Source organism: Varroa jacobsoni, unplaced genomic scaffold (assembly GCF_002532875.2).
Source record: "Varroa jacobsoni isolate VJ856 unplaced genomic scaffold, vjacob_1.0 scaffold_734, whole genome shotgun sequence".
Lineage (NCBI taxonomy): Eukaryota > Metazoa > Arthropoda > Arachnida > Mesostigmata > Varroidae > Varroa > Varroa jacobsoni.
In genome coordinates, this window is record NW_019213636.1 from 62,196 (window position 1) to 79,484 (window position 17,289).

The 17,289-nt window shown below is 41.6% G+C and overlaps 2 protein-coding genes across 3 annotated transcripts in view; one reads left to right on the forward strand and one right to left on the reverse strand.

The window, feature by feature from the left end:
• LOC111263103 (uncharacterized) overlaps positions 1 to 17,289 on the forward strand; it is a 123,536-nt gene that overhangs the window by 23,889 nt on the left and 82,358 nt on the right. The window lies entirely within an intron of this gene.
• LOC111263106 (uncharacterized) lies at positions 366 to 11,175 on the reverse strand. Of its 2 annotated transcripts, XM_022837921.2 has the most exons (4): positions 10,032 to 11,175; positions 9,128 to 9,200; positions 8,733 to 8,850; positions 366 to 1,229 (listed from the first exon to the last, which is right to left on the reverse strand). In XM_022837921.2, the coding sequence occupies exons 1-4, from the start codon at positions 10,147 to 10,149 to the stop codon at positions 1,098 to 1,100; spliced, it is 441 nt and encodes a 146-aa protein (XP_022693656.1). In that variant the 5' UTR covers positions 10,150 to 11,175; the 3' UTR covers positions 366 to 1,097. The 2 variants fall into 2 exon arrangements, with proteins under 2 accessions (XP_022693656.1, XP_086825579.1); XM_086969453.1 differs by lacking the exon at positions 9,128 to 9,200 and having other exon boundaries at positions 10,032 to 11,156.

Sequence of the window (17,289 nt, forward strand, 5' to 3'; positions counted from 1 at the left end):
AATATTTACCTGGATTTTATATTATCATCAATTAGAGAACCTCACGCTCTTCGTGCATCCTATTGGTATGATATAAAATTAATAACTATTACGCAGTGTAAAACGAACCCATCGCAGTTTCATTGAATGTCGATCATGGGATACAACTATTCTAGCTCAATGGCCACCATTCAATTAGCTAACACCTAAATAGGTTCGAAACCAACAAGGAGCATCCTTCCGATGGGGTCACTCTAGAAGGTCGTGTGGCCTTCGTCTATTGAGGCGTTAATTGCCCTCACCAAAAATATCTGTCAGTCTAATCTTCGATGGCAATCGCACTCCCGTACACAGCGTACCACTGTTCAAAGAATCTCGCTACTCCATGTATTTTCAATTTGTTTTTATTTACCTTCATGTGAATCGTTTTCACTAGCCGATGGACTTCTCGCACCGGCGCCACAGCTCGTAGCTGCCTCACTGAGGCGTCAGTCGGTCTGAGACATCGGTGTCGAAGCTCAGCTTATTCAGACCACAGCAGTCATGTATTGGTGAAGATCGCTCGTGAGATTTCAGGATCATCCACTTAGCAGGCAGACCGAGCGCTGAGACTGCGGCCGCTGAGATGGAATGACCTGAGGCTGAAGCGGTTGCAACCGACTACGGCTCCGTCCTGTGCTGCTGTTGCTAATGGTACTTTGCACTAATTATACGTTATACTAGCTAGTCTCAACTTAACCCGACTTCGCAGAGTGAACGCAAAAACGAAGAATGAAAGGAGAGAAGGTCGAGGTACCATATCCTGGTAACGATCGAAAACGTAACACTAACAAACAAGCTAATCATGACATGTCAGCCAAATAATACTTTCACTTTTTTGTTCGATGTAAATGAACGAAGCAGAAACACATACTCACGTACACATACAAACGCACGCAGACGAATAAATTGCAAATGAAGAAGGCCACTTATGACTAACATAACATTGTTGTTTGTCCGTTATAAAGGACCGTTTAGACGAAAGCAGGGTTCGACATCGACGTGCGTTGTAGGTTGCCCGTTGGCATACGCAGATACCATATAAAGAGGCGGATTTATGCATTGGATAATGATAATGATCAGGACAACGATAGTCGGCGTTCCTTTTGACAAAGGCTGCTTACAAACCAGGGGTCTTCCTGTAGTTGTCCTTGTCCGCTTTCAAAGTAGGAATACTTTGTATAATTTGGCAGTAAGTCACGCCCGTTGAACTAAACGGAGACGGAAAGGAGGAGAGAGCAGCGTAAGTAGACAGTGCAATAAATCATTTTTCAAACAAATAAATCATTTGTTCACATAATACGCGAGCGTGTGATAATTAAAGTGCTAATAAAATAATTATGAAGTCATAGTACATAGCGTGAATGGCGTACTTCTATAACCGATGTTTTCATACTGTAGAACCAAATGCAGTTGTTTCAACTGCATTTGGTTCTACAGTTTGAAACGTTCATTATAATTTTATGAGGGATCTTAGGTGAGGAAGTCACCATGTAAATAGACTAAGGAAGATAGCCCCCCCCCATAGTTGCTCCCAGTTCAATAACACAGGTAGCAATACCTCGACCACTCGTGATCCATCCCACCAACCTTCGGGTTGATTTAGATACCTTTTTGTCTCGACGGCAGCCTGGGCAACGGACGGCTCCTGGTCTGATTCTTGTCATATATTCTATATCGTTTTAATTAGTTTGGCATAAAATACACCCAAGTAAACAGGCAAATTGACCATCAATACACTATGAAAGAATGTTTGTACCGTTAGGGCGTTTATTGAAAAACCCTTTAAGCCCAGACAGGCATGCTTATTGATGTAGTATCGTAACATTTTCATCGTTTTTCAATAGGTTCGTAATGCTTGATAAGTAGTCGCCACGTAAATGTAGCGAAATGTTTCTAGTTTTCTCAAAGAAAATTTTTGAAAGACAGATCCCCGCTGGCGACAGTCTGGCCCCAGCATCAGATTTATGGCTTTCTTTTCATTCTAAGTGATCTTTTTGCTGAACATTTGGGATCTATGTGGGCATTTATCTCAATGCCAGCGTCTAGGTGAGCACTTGAAGCGTATGATAATTCTTTGACTTTTTTGATGCGTTTGTGCTCCCTAGGGTCTTTTCAGGATTTTTGGTGGCGATGTTTTTTACGGAAAGGGGTAGCTATTTTGACATTTTTACTCGTATTCTTAAGCCTGCTACAACGACTACAAATGGAAAAAAAAAAAGTCTACAAATGGAAACACATTGTAATTGATTGTATGTATTGTAGCACGGTCTAGCTCCAACGAATAATTCTCTTGATAAAACGTTACCGGGTCGGTTATGAGAGATTCATGCGATGTATCGCGCGATTTGACCCCTAAACGGAAGTACGTTCTTAGTCACATTACAACGATATAGCATATATGACAAGGAATGTTCTTTAGATAAGCGAACTTTATCACACGATTTAGACAATTGTTAAACATCCTATTGAATAAATCATCGACGAGCTTTTGGAATTATATTATCAGGCTTGGTTAACATAATAACCATTTGTATATTAGTCTATTAAAAACAATAACAACTGCCACCCGTGCCATAGTTTTTCTACACTTTTTTAGCAGCAGAAGCAGTATCTTCTGTACGTATCCATAGCTGAGGGTCTGATGTTATGGCTTGTAGCCAATGTAGTTCGTGTACATAGTTTTTATAGAAATCTACGAGACCCTCTCCAGGGTCCGCCTCCTCGCTTTAAATAATTACGTTTTCTTTCGTTACGCCTTGAGCTGGACACGTCAGCGTAATCTGTTACACTTACTTTTTCGTACGACACAGTAAATTAAATACGCCGGTCAAATAAGGCGTTAATGGCCTTTACCATTACCTCTAGTACCTGGCTACAAATTGTTTTTATCTAATACAACCACTTTAAAAGCGCTAGTGTATGATCTTCGCACAGATCAGATGCTGAATGAAGGATCGCTTTTTAAACAGCCGTTAGCAGCCCTTAGGTCGTACGTATGAACAGACTGTGACATCAGCCAATGTATGACGTGTGTTACATAAGTGGTCCTACCTCACATGTCCACGAATTTTCAAAATGGCCATTTCGGATCCATCGGGTCAGACACTGGTGAACGTGTATGGCGGTCGTTTTTTTCCGGTGGCTAATATATCGATATTTACGGATGTCTCATAATGCCAGTCGTTGTATAATAGCTAAGCAACATGAAACAGCTTCGACGAGAAACTCCCCAAAAGTACGCTGTTATACGCACAGAGCGTATTTTACGGATACAGACGTGTAGGCAACGAAAAAGCGACGGCGTCGCGTAATCGGCCGTAAACAGAATTCACTAAATGACTGCGCGTAGGAATGAATGCACGGTTTATCTTTGCATAGGCCATTTGGAAACATTTCTAATGATATAGATTTCGTTTTAGATGAGCGATCAACTACACCAGGGCAGGACAACGTTAACGCGAACACCTGTTTGAAATATTCTGAGGTCAGATCCGATCGCTTTTGAAATGCTTGCAATACAGGGAAGACTATTCACGTCGCGTAGCGCACCTTTGAAAAAGTAGACTGCTAACACTATTCCTCTCCATACGGTAGCTAGGCCACCAAAAAGGCTCCAGTTTCCTTTGAAAGGAGCTATGTTAACGTATTTCTTTGTCAGCCGTAACGTTTAGCACTTTGCAGCACAAACAAACCAAAACACAGCAGTTCATTTGCCAGCACTGTATCTGCTAAATAATATTATATAGAGATGTTATCTAGCAGCTGTTAACTTACCGATGCACTAAGCCAAACTAGCAGCAATTAGGAACAATTTCAGGTCCTATTATCGCCCTAATCTAGTAATATAATCATTTGATGATTTTGGTTTATAACGAATTAACGGCATAGCTTTAAAGTTGGAATATAGCGTACGAACGTGTGGATGCTTTGAACGTTTCCGCCCATTCCAGCAGCAGCAGCAGCAGCAGCAGCACTCTAGATATATAGCCACTTTTGGAATCAACTTGGTTTAATTTAATAATCAACATGTACAATACCACTACACGCATGTCGCAATAGACTATCTATCTACCACTACCTCTAGCATTTTTACTGAATGGTCAGTGTAAAAAAGTTAATTTGCTTATATATGTGTCACCCATAATAGCATTCCCCTTGTAACAATACGATTAGCATGTTTGGATGTATTTAGCGGCGGGTACGAGCTTCAGCTCACAGCCATGAACCTATTGAGGCACTGACTAGGTCCTCGGTTGATTGGTACCCCTGGATAAACTATGACGATTTCTACCCGTGTTGAGTTGTTCACGACCTTCAAGCTACCAAATTAATTGCGTCCAGTGATGTTGAGTAGGCTCAGAAAAAGGCGAGGCATCAGAAAAAACTATTTTAGCTAAGAAGTATTCGGTACGGGTCGCCAACTGCCGTACCTGCACGGCAAAGCTGACCGATCAGCGTACGCAGTATTGATAAACGCATACATTACCGCATCTGTGAGAACAGCACACGTATGCGTCCGAACCCCTACACACAACAAATCCCAAAGCAGGCTAGATCAACTAAATACGTTTGGTTAACTTGCCTATTGTCAACTTCCTTGATCCTCTGAATTTGTCCGCCATTTCCCTCAGTGTTTCTGTTTTTTCTGCCACGGGAGTTACTTTTGTTACTGGATAAGCGGACGAACATAAACGTCAATTTGTGTGATCGTCAGGATGCTCCCGAATCTGATGCGGCTGCAGTGTCCTTAAGTTGCAGTTGGCCACAGGGCCATAACTGGGCCGCTCTTGTCACTGTTTTCGTCGCCGATGTTCATGTTACAGTAATGACTTAACGGTTTGCCTCTCCTAGAAATTTGTTTTCCCTGCTAGACCCGGGCTGGCTTCCTGCATCTCGGTCTGTCTGTAGCCAATCGCCTATATGTAATACACATATGCTTAATTTTTGCGCTTGCTTTTCGTTTTTTGCGCTATTTGTGCAAGAGAATAAGGCGATAATTATGGACGAAGAGAGAAAGTGTGCATAGTGCTTGGCGGCGTCGACAGGGGCGCCGGCAAAAAAGACAACACAGGTTAGTCGACCACAAAGTTTGAAATATTGCGCGTATAAGTTCGGCTAAACTACAGCTCATTGACATCTTGTCTCACTATTTACTAGACATTTATGACGAAGTCAGAACAGATATCTCGTCGTAGCAATTAGTGTCTGTGTAACCCGTTACATTGCGGTGCAGTGCAATGGCACAGAAAGAAGAAACCGTGTTCGACGACGATCGCTATTAATCTGTAGAACGGTTGATATGGTATTGCCGTTATCCAATATTTCGACATGCGGTACGCAGATGTAGACGTTGCTTTGAGGGCGCAGTGGGCACATTCCTTATTCGCAGGGAGGCTGGGTTGAAACAACGCTCAACTCATATTCAATGTCGGACGTGCTTTGGTTACGGTATTCTGTGGAACAAAGCTCACAGGATCCACCGTCACTTCGACAGCAGCTGCTGTTGGCGGTTAGATGACTATACATAACAGTACTTCGGGTTATTAGAAGTACACAGAATGTACACATACTATTACGTAGTGCACATGAGCGACAATCAATGCCGAACATGTGTATACAAATAGGATCAAGTCGAAGTTATCCGAAATGGTTTAACGTACTCTCAAATATAGCCATTCATTCGATACTTCAATGATCCTTCTGCTGTGGCAGCAAAGCAAACAATGGAGCTATGAGCGTTCCATCTAATCACAAAAGGCACCAAAGTTCTTTGTTGCTGTTCGTTAATAATGCACTGTTAAAGTTAATGCAATTGTTTTTATAGCTCTCGGTATATTTCGCCGACATGACATAGCGTCTTGGCCCGCCGGAGCGGGCTAAAGTGGCTGAGACAAAAAAAGGAGCTAGTAGTCGAAACTGATAATAGCAACATGTCGCCTTTAACTTGTCTTAGGCTCCACAGCCACGCTAACCGTTGGGCCCAGTAGTAACCAGCGATCGTTCAGCAGTAGCAATGCCAAATTTTCTAGGAGTCGAACGAACCTCAATAGCCTGTTGGCAAACATACATACAGATAGATAGACAAATCTACCCACGTGTACGGACAGAGGCAAGAGCTTATCATCAGCCTGCTGGTTACTGAAAGCCGCTGATGCAATGGCTAGGAAACGTCGACGAGCACGTTTCTAGACCTGATCGATTGGACTCTGTGGAACGTTTTCACTAGGCCGTGTTTGTTGTGACCATATCCAGCTTTACAAATTTCACCAATGGAAATCACGATCGGTGCACTCGAGATAAACAATAAGGCTATCTATCCTGTGTTCAAGTGATGGCGGCTCGTATGTGGTCCGATACTGAGATAGGCAACATAGCGAGATGAATGTCGGCCGGCCTTTTCTATTTTGTTGAGAAAACGATCGACGGACTATTAGTTTGGAAACGACTGGCCCAAGATTAGCGTTTGTTGTCTGTCGGCGCATCACACGCCTACTGACTCGCATCAGATGGGATTACGAACGATAACCTGTAATGAAAGCAACTGATAACCACATTAAATCATCTCTTTTTTCACAGTTTTTTCCACCTACGACAACGGCCTGCTTCCTCTAATGTTATAGTTCATTGTTTTCTGCACGACGCCTTGTTACTCGATGGGGCTACTGGCAAACTCCCGTATGTTACAAAGCGAAATCCACCTCTGGTTCGAGTCACACTGGCCTACTAGGTTGTCGTTCCTCGACATATATAAAAACAATTATCGTTTAACATGCCCAATGAGAATTCTCTTGGGACCTTTTCAGCTCATGGTTAAGTAATACACTGTAATCATGTAACTAACTTTTACCATACATCGTCCAGTCGTCAACTGGCGAACAGTATCTGAGAAATACGTTGCTCTTCCTGACGCTCGAACGATTGATAAGCAATAGAGGACGAAAACAAATGTAGACGTCTTATACTACTGAAATATGTCAAACACCTTATTTTGATCAGAATATCACAGTCAAGATCTTCGCTAGTTGTAATGTTTTGCGACAAGAGGGTATCATGTCAAGTAAATCAATCCACACTCAGATATTTGGCCTAAGGCAAGTTACGGAGTAATCTGTCAGTAATCGCCAAGACGAAGTAAAGGATCCGTTTTCTGTTGCTGTTTGCATTAGGCGAGGTTCGCTTCGTTCCTTCCTTGCAACGTTGCATCTCCCCGTACGCGTTAAAGTTTTTCCATTTTGGATGACGGCAAACAGCAGAGTAGCCGGACTCTTCGTTTGCTGTCGTTTTATCGTCTGTTTTCTTTGTAAGTCTGCTATCGAGTCTCTTCTTTTCCGTAAGTAATTCCATGTACCCCGAAGCATGATAGAGTGACATGGCACTCGTTAAGCCTCGAATCTTTGTTCTACTAGAGCTAGTCGTGTTCTGGGTTTTTTTTTTTTCTCTGGACCGGTTCTATTTCGTATGATTTTCGAAAGAAAGAGAAATCTACTGCATCAGATCTTCTTCGTCGCCACCGGAATTTTCTGCCACGGAACCAGCGTTGAGGGGCTTAACGCAATCGCAGCGTTATGGAGCTCCAGTCATTCTGTGCGGTAAAAACCCTGTCGGTGACATATTACTTGGAATTATCTAGCTATTAGCATATTTGTGATAATCTAATATGTAGATATGTATAGAATTGGTAATGGTTGACATTAGTAAATGCGATGATTAATGTAAACACACACACACACACACACATACATACACACATATACAAAGACTAGGTGAAAAAGTTTGAAAAACTTTTTTATAACGTGTAGACCGCCACGTCAGGGTTGCTATCGACTAGTCGACTAGCTTGTTGTTTGACTTCCATTTATGCTAGTTCCATTCTGATTAAAACAATTACAGAAAAAAAAAAAACAAAAAGAACAAGAGATCTACTAAGAGAACTAGTCTAATGCAACCTATAATTTGAGGTCTGCAGCTGACATTTGTGACTTTTTAGCGTTTATTCAATGTGCGTCATGCCCTCGGTTTTGTACGCCTCCTGGAACCCACAGCAAAGGTACTATGAAACAGGTTCCATCGTTTTTTTGCTGCGTTTATGGGAGTTTTTGCAACCAGCCAAACATAAAAACCTAAAAAACACTCTTTCGCGATTTCTAAATACACAAACGGTTTACTGATACTGAAATCGTTATTACATTGTAGACGAAACAATGCTAACTTAGTCTGTCCAGTTACCTTTTTAAAGAAAAACCGGACTTATCCCTCATGACTAATGTACATACAGCACGGGTGGCACGTTATTGTTTCATGGCAGCAGATGCTGCTTGATCTTCTAGCTTTCGCACTATATAGCAACAACAGTTCTCACACGTACTCGAGAACCTATACAGGAAACAACTGGTTGGGGTACTCTAGATCACGGTACAGTCATCTAGCTTCACTATAACTCACTAAAAAGTACTGCGCTACACTAAAAGCAACTGCGAGATCCGCTAGAGTGGTAAAGATATTGCTTTTTTTACCTTTTTATTCTCCCCTCCTATATACAAAATAATAACAATTATTAGATACTATATTATTGTCCGATCGAAATGCGCAGAGCAGACAAAGCGGATAAGCAACCATCGTAGCGATACCACTAACAATTGCTGACGAAGGTAACTTTAATAACAGTACACGCAAAAACGAGCAGAAGAAATAGAAGACATCGAGATCCTTACTCCTGAGCAATTTTTCGCCCAGATAGATTTAGCGCTCCTAGCCGAACTAGGTGTGACACAGCCAAGTCCAGAAGCAGTACATGTTTCAAAGCAAATAGTAATTGTGCTCGAATGGCTCCTGAAGAGAAAGAAAAAAAGTTCTTTGTTGCGTTAATCTTGACCACCTAACGAGCTAGAGTAATGAGAAAGGCGCCATTGTTAGGAGGTAGAGCGACGCCAGCGTCACTTTTGCAAGATGCATTTTGAAACAGGTTTTACTTGTAGTGCTAGTACGAAGGCGTTTCACTGTGAAGGGTATTTTATTAAAAAAAAAAAAAAAAAAAAAGCGAAGCAAAAAACAAAGCAGAAGAGTATGCGTCTGTAAGTAAGTGTAATTATTTTTTGGGACAACGTACAAATGGGCAGGGCCGTGCAGAACGTTAGGCAGACAGCTACACCAAAATAGTGGGGGGATTCGCTGTAAGAGAACTTCAACAAGCACAATTAAACTTGTATTAGCACCGTGTTGTTACAAAAACTGGGCGATTTTCATACAGAACTTATTAAGTTTTTCCTCTTTAACACGTACACAAGCGGGGAAACGTTCATTTTTTCCAATGGGTATTTTCTACTAAAAACTGCGCAAGATGTTTTGTATCATTTAATATATATCGTCTGATTAAGACTTCTTTCCCTCGTGAATCTGCGGGGTCCATTTAAAAGAACAGAAAAAAGCGGAGCAGTTTAGTGGCTTTTCAGATTGCCTGACAATGTCCAGATGCCGTATGTCTATAATCACGATCTCGAATAAAATAGTGTTCACAATTCACTCTTCAACTATCCTAGTTCTTGCCGTAAACAATATTGTTGTAGTAATTCAATTTTAAAAAAATCGTTAAAAATATTTCTATAACTATTAAATTAAATATTAAATAAAAAGAAAATTAAATCAAAATGGCGACACATCCAAGCTAAAATCACCACGGATACCGAAAGGCTCGCTGTGACCGAAGCTATCTGGAAGCAGGAACAATAAATTTTAAAGTAAAATAAAGCACGAAAGCTTGGTCGATTTAAATATGATGCTGATCATTACGGCCAAGAATCATGATGAAGCACAAACGGGCCGGGATTTCTACCTAACATAGCCTACATCTACATACGATTCTCCTTAACTGAAGCATATCGTTTTTTTCCTCTACAACTATCAACCTGTTACGTCACGGTTTATAACAGAATTTCTTTCGCTTTTTGCCGCTTGGCCTTCGCTTGTTATGCCCAAATAGTTACCGCAGAGACTACTAGGCTAGCCGAACTGACCTTTAACAGCCGATATACTGAGGTGACTTGTCGATGAGAACCGTACGCGGAGCAAACCATTAATAAAGGCATAACCATTTTGCCTTGATGCCGCCGCTGTCACTACAGTCATTATCATTGAAGTCAATAACGCACGCCGAGCCAGAAAAACAGGGACACGCACAGAGTTGACAACAACTACATACCACGAAGCAGAAGGAAAGTTTTGAATTTGTAGACTGTTGCATTCAATGGGGGCTTCGGAAGTCGCTATAGTTAGCAATAATAATGATCGCGAAGGCAGGTCATGACGGCGCTCGCAGTAACGGTTTAATCCTGACAACGGCAGTATACTAATAGGTCAGGTCCTTGGAAGAGCTGTCATCTACCGACATTCACCGCGCTGATAACGACTAATACAATTCTGTTCACTTTGTCGATGTCACCGTTTATTTAGCAACGACATCTGCTGTTGGTTGCACTCATTCTAATGTGATCGCATGATTACTGTGTAGAAACGGCAGCAGTACCAATAACCGTATAGCGCAGCATGTATCAATATATTCAAGTGGTTACGATTTGGCAAATAGTTGGGTGAGGCCGTCGAATTAGTATGAATAGATGATGACGTGGGCGTTCAAGAGGTTTGCGGCCTGGTCAGTTGGCAGCATGTTGCTGTGTACGGATCAGCAACAAGCACATGCACTGCCTGTGTGCTGACTACTAACGGGCGATGCGTGCACATATCAGATGGTTAACACTGCCGTAGCTGCCGCCGCCGTTAAGCGATCGATTCGTTGTGCCTCCTCGCGTATCCTTCACATTTTGCGGTTTACAAGGCTTATATCCTGCAAACTGACTGTTCACAGGTCACGAGACCTGGAAGAAGTACTCCTAACCAAGCAAGTGAAATCGAATTGATTAATATCGATTATTACCGTAATCGCTCTCTTCTATCTATGTGAATGTACGTTCCCGATTTAGCCCCGAACGGCCAGCTCAACGTAAAGTCGTTGGCGCAGCAAGTTAATTGCTTCCCTCATTCGTCGTTCGGTGGTTGCGGCCCACCGGTATGGCGTTCGAAAATGACCAGCTAACAGCCAGATCTATAAGGCACCCCACTACCCCCGTTGTTCACTTAATCAAGCAGCAGTAGAAGCGACGGCTAAGTAAAGCAAACAACAAACAATTATCTTACTGCCACATATATAGAAAAATGTTATATATATATATATATAACATTATATAGAAAAACAGGTGAGTAGAGATAGAATATATGAAATAGCAGCAATATGCACATGCGATGGAGCTAAAGACACTTCGCTGGGTCTTATTGAACCGCACTTCAACTCGTTGAGAATAGTGCTAACCTTAACCTCACCGCAAAACAGATAGATACACGTTAATTAACTCGTGTATTCACTTTCTTATTTACTGGTATTTACTTTGCAGTCGTTGTCATTAACATCAATACTGCGTAAGGATCGATAGGTAGAGGGTTCAGTGACGATAGAACTTCGAGCAACTGACTGTAATAAAGGATTTATTCGGTTCATAGTACGAATGTGGAAATATTAATTATTGGTAAGTTAACTGTGATCCAATTCTGAGATAAGATATATCTAATCATTTCTTGTTACTCTACCGTAGCGATACCCTAACCGTGACTGAAAACATGATTGATGTAGAATGACTGCCAGCAGTGTTTAGTGTAATATTGGATAGAAGGACAGGGTAAGCGTCGCCGTATATAGTATACATGTGACGATATGATAACATTAGCCACGTCGTAAAAAAGTTAGATTTGTAGTACAGCCGTCGAGCAGCAGATTCGGCTGGGGCAAGAAGTGTCCCGTTTTAGTCTCGGCAGGAACCTTGTTGGTTAGTTGTCTCCTGCCCGAAGCGGGAATCACTCATCACGGTGCCATCATAGACCTGCTGTTAAATTAACTGCCAACAGATATAGGCATATAATGTTGCACCTCAGTAGACAACTGCAGCTTCACGACGGTAATCGAAGTCGTTGCGGACAGTCAGTAAGCGTTCGTAACAATTAGGGAAAACGATGCAGAGCGACGAGAACGGACGAGGCTGTAACTAAAAACGGTGTCCACGTTATTTTATCCATAATACGCTGTCATTTACGAACACTTGAATTTAGTTCAGAACATCCGCAAGGCTGAGAGGCTCATTCTATGCTTACTGATTCAATCAATATCTGTCACTTCAATACAAACCGTAAGGTTTCTCTATCTGGAAAGCTATAACGTACCAGGCCAACCTCGCCAGACAGTCTCTATTATAAGCCTTATAGAGAGTACAAGTTTTTCCGTTTGTATTTGAAATAGCGAATTCATTTTTGTTACGCGATTGGTCCATTTGGTCTTAGTAAGTAAGCGCCCTTACGCATACAGACACACACAAACACTGCCTAAATTCCTGCCAATAGACTCTCAAGCGTATCATTTAGGCTTCGAAACGCCAAAAAATCGCCCCTTTCTAAACGGTTCTTTTTGACAAGGTCCTATTTTATTACGTTCTCTGTCCAGTTATTATACATCACACTTGTTGTATAAAAATGTGGCGACCGGCAAGATTTTAACACTTTACAATAGCAAAATCATTCTAGCCATTAGGTATCATCGTTTTAGTTTCCTTTGCACTGATCTGAGCTGAGCTGCTCTGACAGTCGTCACCGTCGAACCAGCCAGTGAACGTCGACGATGAGCGTCGCTTCTCTGGGACCTGTCCCTGTTACGTGGGCACCGATGGCCATCGGGAGGCGTAACAACATAATTATTATTTGTTACTGCACAAAGGATGGATCATATTGTTACCACAGCTATCATATTGCCACTGTTATTACTATTACAGGAACATCTTGTTCGCATGTCTTGGAGCTTCTTGGGGCAAATGTTACCATTGCATGGTCAGCCAACCAAGGCCAGGCACTTGTGTTCTCACAGCTGGCAGCCATGCACGCCTCGTGGAACGAGGTTAGCTAACAAAGATTCGAAGTTGTAGACAACCTCTATGTCGAGTAGAACCTAGATTAAGAGACTCGTCTATAGGGTGACGTAATAACCTGCGCTAGAAAAGTATACATATAAAAAGCAGGAAATTCATATGGAAACGTTGCAATATGAATTTTAAGAACTGCACCCATGTTTGTAGGATGACGTCACGTAGTGCTGTTAGTCAGCCGCCGTCGTTAGCACGACACCGAACATGTGATTGACGATACAGATTCAGCTTGGTATTATAGAAAGGCCTATAACGCCTTAAACGTTTTAATGCTTGTAAAGATTCGTCTCATTCGCTTGGAAATGACAGATTCTTTCTACGAAGAGATTGATGTTAGGCCTCGTGATGGCTGTCGCTTAGTGGTGCCACAGCTGTCTAGGGTTCTCGTTGTTCGACGTAGACATCGACCGGTCAGGAAAAGCCGTCACTTCACGCAGACAATGAATGATACGCTGCGTGCATAACAGCTGTACAAGAACGCGATACGGTAAGTTTTAGTGGGTTGTTGTTAACAGTTGAGACATCTCCTCGTGTTCGGTGCACTGCCATTCGCCAAAATAAGTGTGCTGGGCACCTGTCGATTTTGTGATGGATTTACAGATAATTATAGATTAAGGTTTAGACGACTCGTCATGAACTAGATAACAAACATAACACATTACTACAACAGTATTTATATGTTCGCTCTTTTATTATGAACGGCCCCATTTATGTCACAAATGACGAGATGTTTTGTCGAAGGCATTCTGCTGGAATGGCGCTTGTCCATGTCAATAAACGCGTGCATCAAGCTTTATCATATAATTATAATGCTATTAATATTCATTTAGTTAATTTTCTATTCTAGCAATAATTGTTGTTGATATATTTGCTGTGATAAATAAACACCGGAGGAGGTTACTATATAGAGACGTTACGATAGCTAGGATCGGATCACTTTGTCCTTTTTTTTTGCCTAGCGGAGCTGATGTATCTAGCAAGTGAATACAAAATTGAACTTGTTCAACTTCGAGTGACGAGCGATGCCTGGACATAAAGTAAATGCAGTCAGAGATTATCATCTATGAGAAATAGAACCGCTCAACTTTGAAATTTAGCGATAGTTGTTGAAGTTAGCGATATTGATTGAAAAAAAAAACCAAAGAAAATTAGATGACAGATACTTTGAATAGAGAGTATCGTCGACATCTTGGCATGAAGGAAGCCTTTTATATCCAGGTGGCATCCTGTTCTTAGTAAAAAAAAGAAGACGGAAAATGAATCTGGCAAGTAAGAACGGAACGCAGTGGTTTTTCCGTGATGTTTCTTCTTCTACCCTTCGCGACCCTTATTCCGTCGCAACTACGGCATATGGTAATGTTTACATAATGTGACGGTTCTCTAAGAATAGCAAAAAATCATGTTCAATATATGGCTACGAGATGAGTGATACGTATGAATTTTTTTCCGCCAGTATAAGCAAACACCTCTGCGCCCCTGATTCCGCACGTACGTCTTGCTGAAATTCTCGTTGATTGATTGAGTCTATGTGTTCGAAGTAGACAAAGCGCGGCTACGTACACGTACGCTTACTGGTGATGCCATTTTACTGATGAGATGACAACGCTTCGCTCCCAAAGCCTGCTACCCATTCTAGTGTGCAACAATATATACATACAGCGTCTACTTTAAATGGGCCTAGTGAATAAATAGGTCCGTTTCCCGCTGCGATTCAAACCAACATGTTGGTACTATTACAAAACACGATCGCTTGAATTCGCTATAGGCGATTAAATTCTGCATGTTTGTAACGCGGCTAGCATTTAGTTATTGGCTAAGAAAACATCTATCCGAAGATTTGATTTCGGCCATACTGGGCACAATTTTATTGAGAAGGATATTGACAAGTGACGAACATAGATAGCACTTATAGCTATCGGAAGATCACAGACTTTATAGAAGGTATGAGGGGTAGCAACGTCATATGTGTCATTACTGATCGTCGTTCGCGTGTTTTGGTTACTCCTCCGCGGGAAAATAATTTTGATATCACATGCGAAAGATGTATAATTCGTAAAAAAAAAAACTTTCTTTTTTCTATCTTGTTCCTGGCATTAGATAATCGCCTTCAAGTACATCTAGCCGGCAGAGAATTGAGACGCTTTAGAGCTCTTTCACGCTTGGGGGCCCTGGGGGGACTACCTGCCCGCTTCACTCTTATCTTTCATTATCACATTTGCTGTCTTGATACATTTTCATTATTGCTCAGTACATTTTCCAACTAACGACGCTTCGAATCGTTTGTATCCGCCATATCTCCGTAGGATAGATTTGAATTCCATTAGAGCAGCGAGATAACTTCCCTCGTTCTAGTTGACACATTTCGGTAGGGCAGGTAAGAATATGAAATTGAGTTTTATGCGACAGAACTTCATTCCATGAAGTTCTTTTGTAGATTGACGTTAATTAATGTGTCATGAATCAACACGAACATTTTGAGCATAGGCACTATCCGTTTCAGTTGGATTAACAAGAAGTCGATTATATATACCCTTTGCAATAATTTCACCTAGTCCTTTATTGGAATCGTTTATGCGGACAAGAAGTGTTCTAGCTAGTTTATTAGAACTTAATCGAATACAAGTTCTTTCGAGGTGTCTACCAATAACAAAAAATAGTGTTTTTCAACCAACTTGAAAATATAAAGACCTCAACAAAGTCATCTTAAAACAATTACCACCACACATTTAGGGCCTATCATGGTTCCGATTTTGGCATATAATAGCTAATGTAAGCGACTGAATACTGCGTAAATTAACAATTAGTGTTTAACCTGTCCAGAAGTTGTTCTGGTCATTAAATCCGTCAAAGAAAAACAAAAATTTATGTTTCAAGTTGAATCATCGACTTCTTATCGACGTATTGCCCCGTGCTGAGTATAACTATCACTGATAGTTATTGTTAGCGAGAAACGTTAGAGAGATGTTCAGTCATCTCATCGGTCAGATAACAGTTTATCTCGGACGAGACATCGTCAGTAGCGAGACTCGATTGGTCCAGTCGGTTCGCAGACGTCACGCTCGTACGCACCTCGTTGGCCTTCTTCGAGATTCTTGGCCAATTTTCATTTGTTCTCAAGCGAGAAAAATTAGCCTTTATCCAGTCCCCTGAACGGAAGCTTACGCGGTACCAACAGCTCAGATAAAACCAAAGCCTTCGCAAAATAGGATCAGCCGGCCGTGGGGGTGACGCTGTTGTATCGAATTCCATTAAAACGTAACACAGAAAGAGTAATAATAATCGTGGTCGGACAAAGGAGCAGAGAGGACAACGCTATGTTAGCAATGTTATTGTTGTTTGTCGATGGTTGATGATGCGCTAATGGTGGTTGCTGTGTTTATAACCGATCGATCCCCTGCCACCAATTGCTTTACAATATGTAGTAAAGAATAATATATAATAATTCAGCTACCTTTCACTCTTGCTCAATTTCTCTCTTTGTTGTTGACGTTCTTATCGCTCACATGTCGCGCCGCGTGCCCCTTTTTAAACATCTAGTGTAGTCGGCTCTCAGGCGGCTGGTAAGCGTCGGAAACGTCTATGTGATCGATCATGCGCTAGGCGCAGTCAAAACATAATGTAGATTTGGGCAGTCGCATTCAACAAATAAGCTCTTGGAAAGCAGACAGGTGTTCGATTTAAACTGTGCCATTTCTGCAGTTTGTGTATGAGAAAAGGAAAAATAAAACGTTAATGTTTTCAATTCGACGTCACGATTGCACCCGTGAAACCTTCAGCTTGCGTCCTCATGAAGTTGTGGTGTATTTAAGTAACATGTCAGTATACGCCGTGAGGCGTATTAACAAAAAATCACTTTGCTGCCTACACAGAGGACTGGAACATATTTGTGACGCCACGTAAGTAAGTTCTTGAGTCGTAAAATGTTTTGTAGGCAGCGCTGGTAGACGTTGTGAGATTCTCCAAATATGTATTGGTCCTGAACGCGTTTGCCTTCCTCCTGAACTCAACCGAACAAACATCCTTTTTCATCGTTAGCTTTGTCTCCTTTAGAGATCATCAGTAGTCGATGTATTTAAAGCGGCCTTAAGGGTTGAGGCGGATTTGACGAACTCCGTTTACGGCCCATGCTTCATTTTGCGTTTCAGAAGCCTTATTCTCACTAGGCCTAGCCTAGCTCCATATTATTTTTCAGCATTTTACGAGCATACTATTGGCACCGAATAAGGACATGTTAGAGTGCACTTTGGGGTCATAA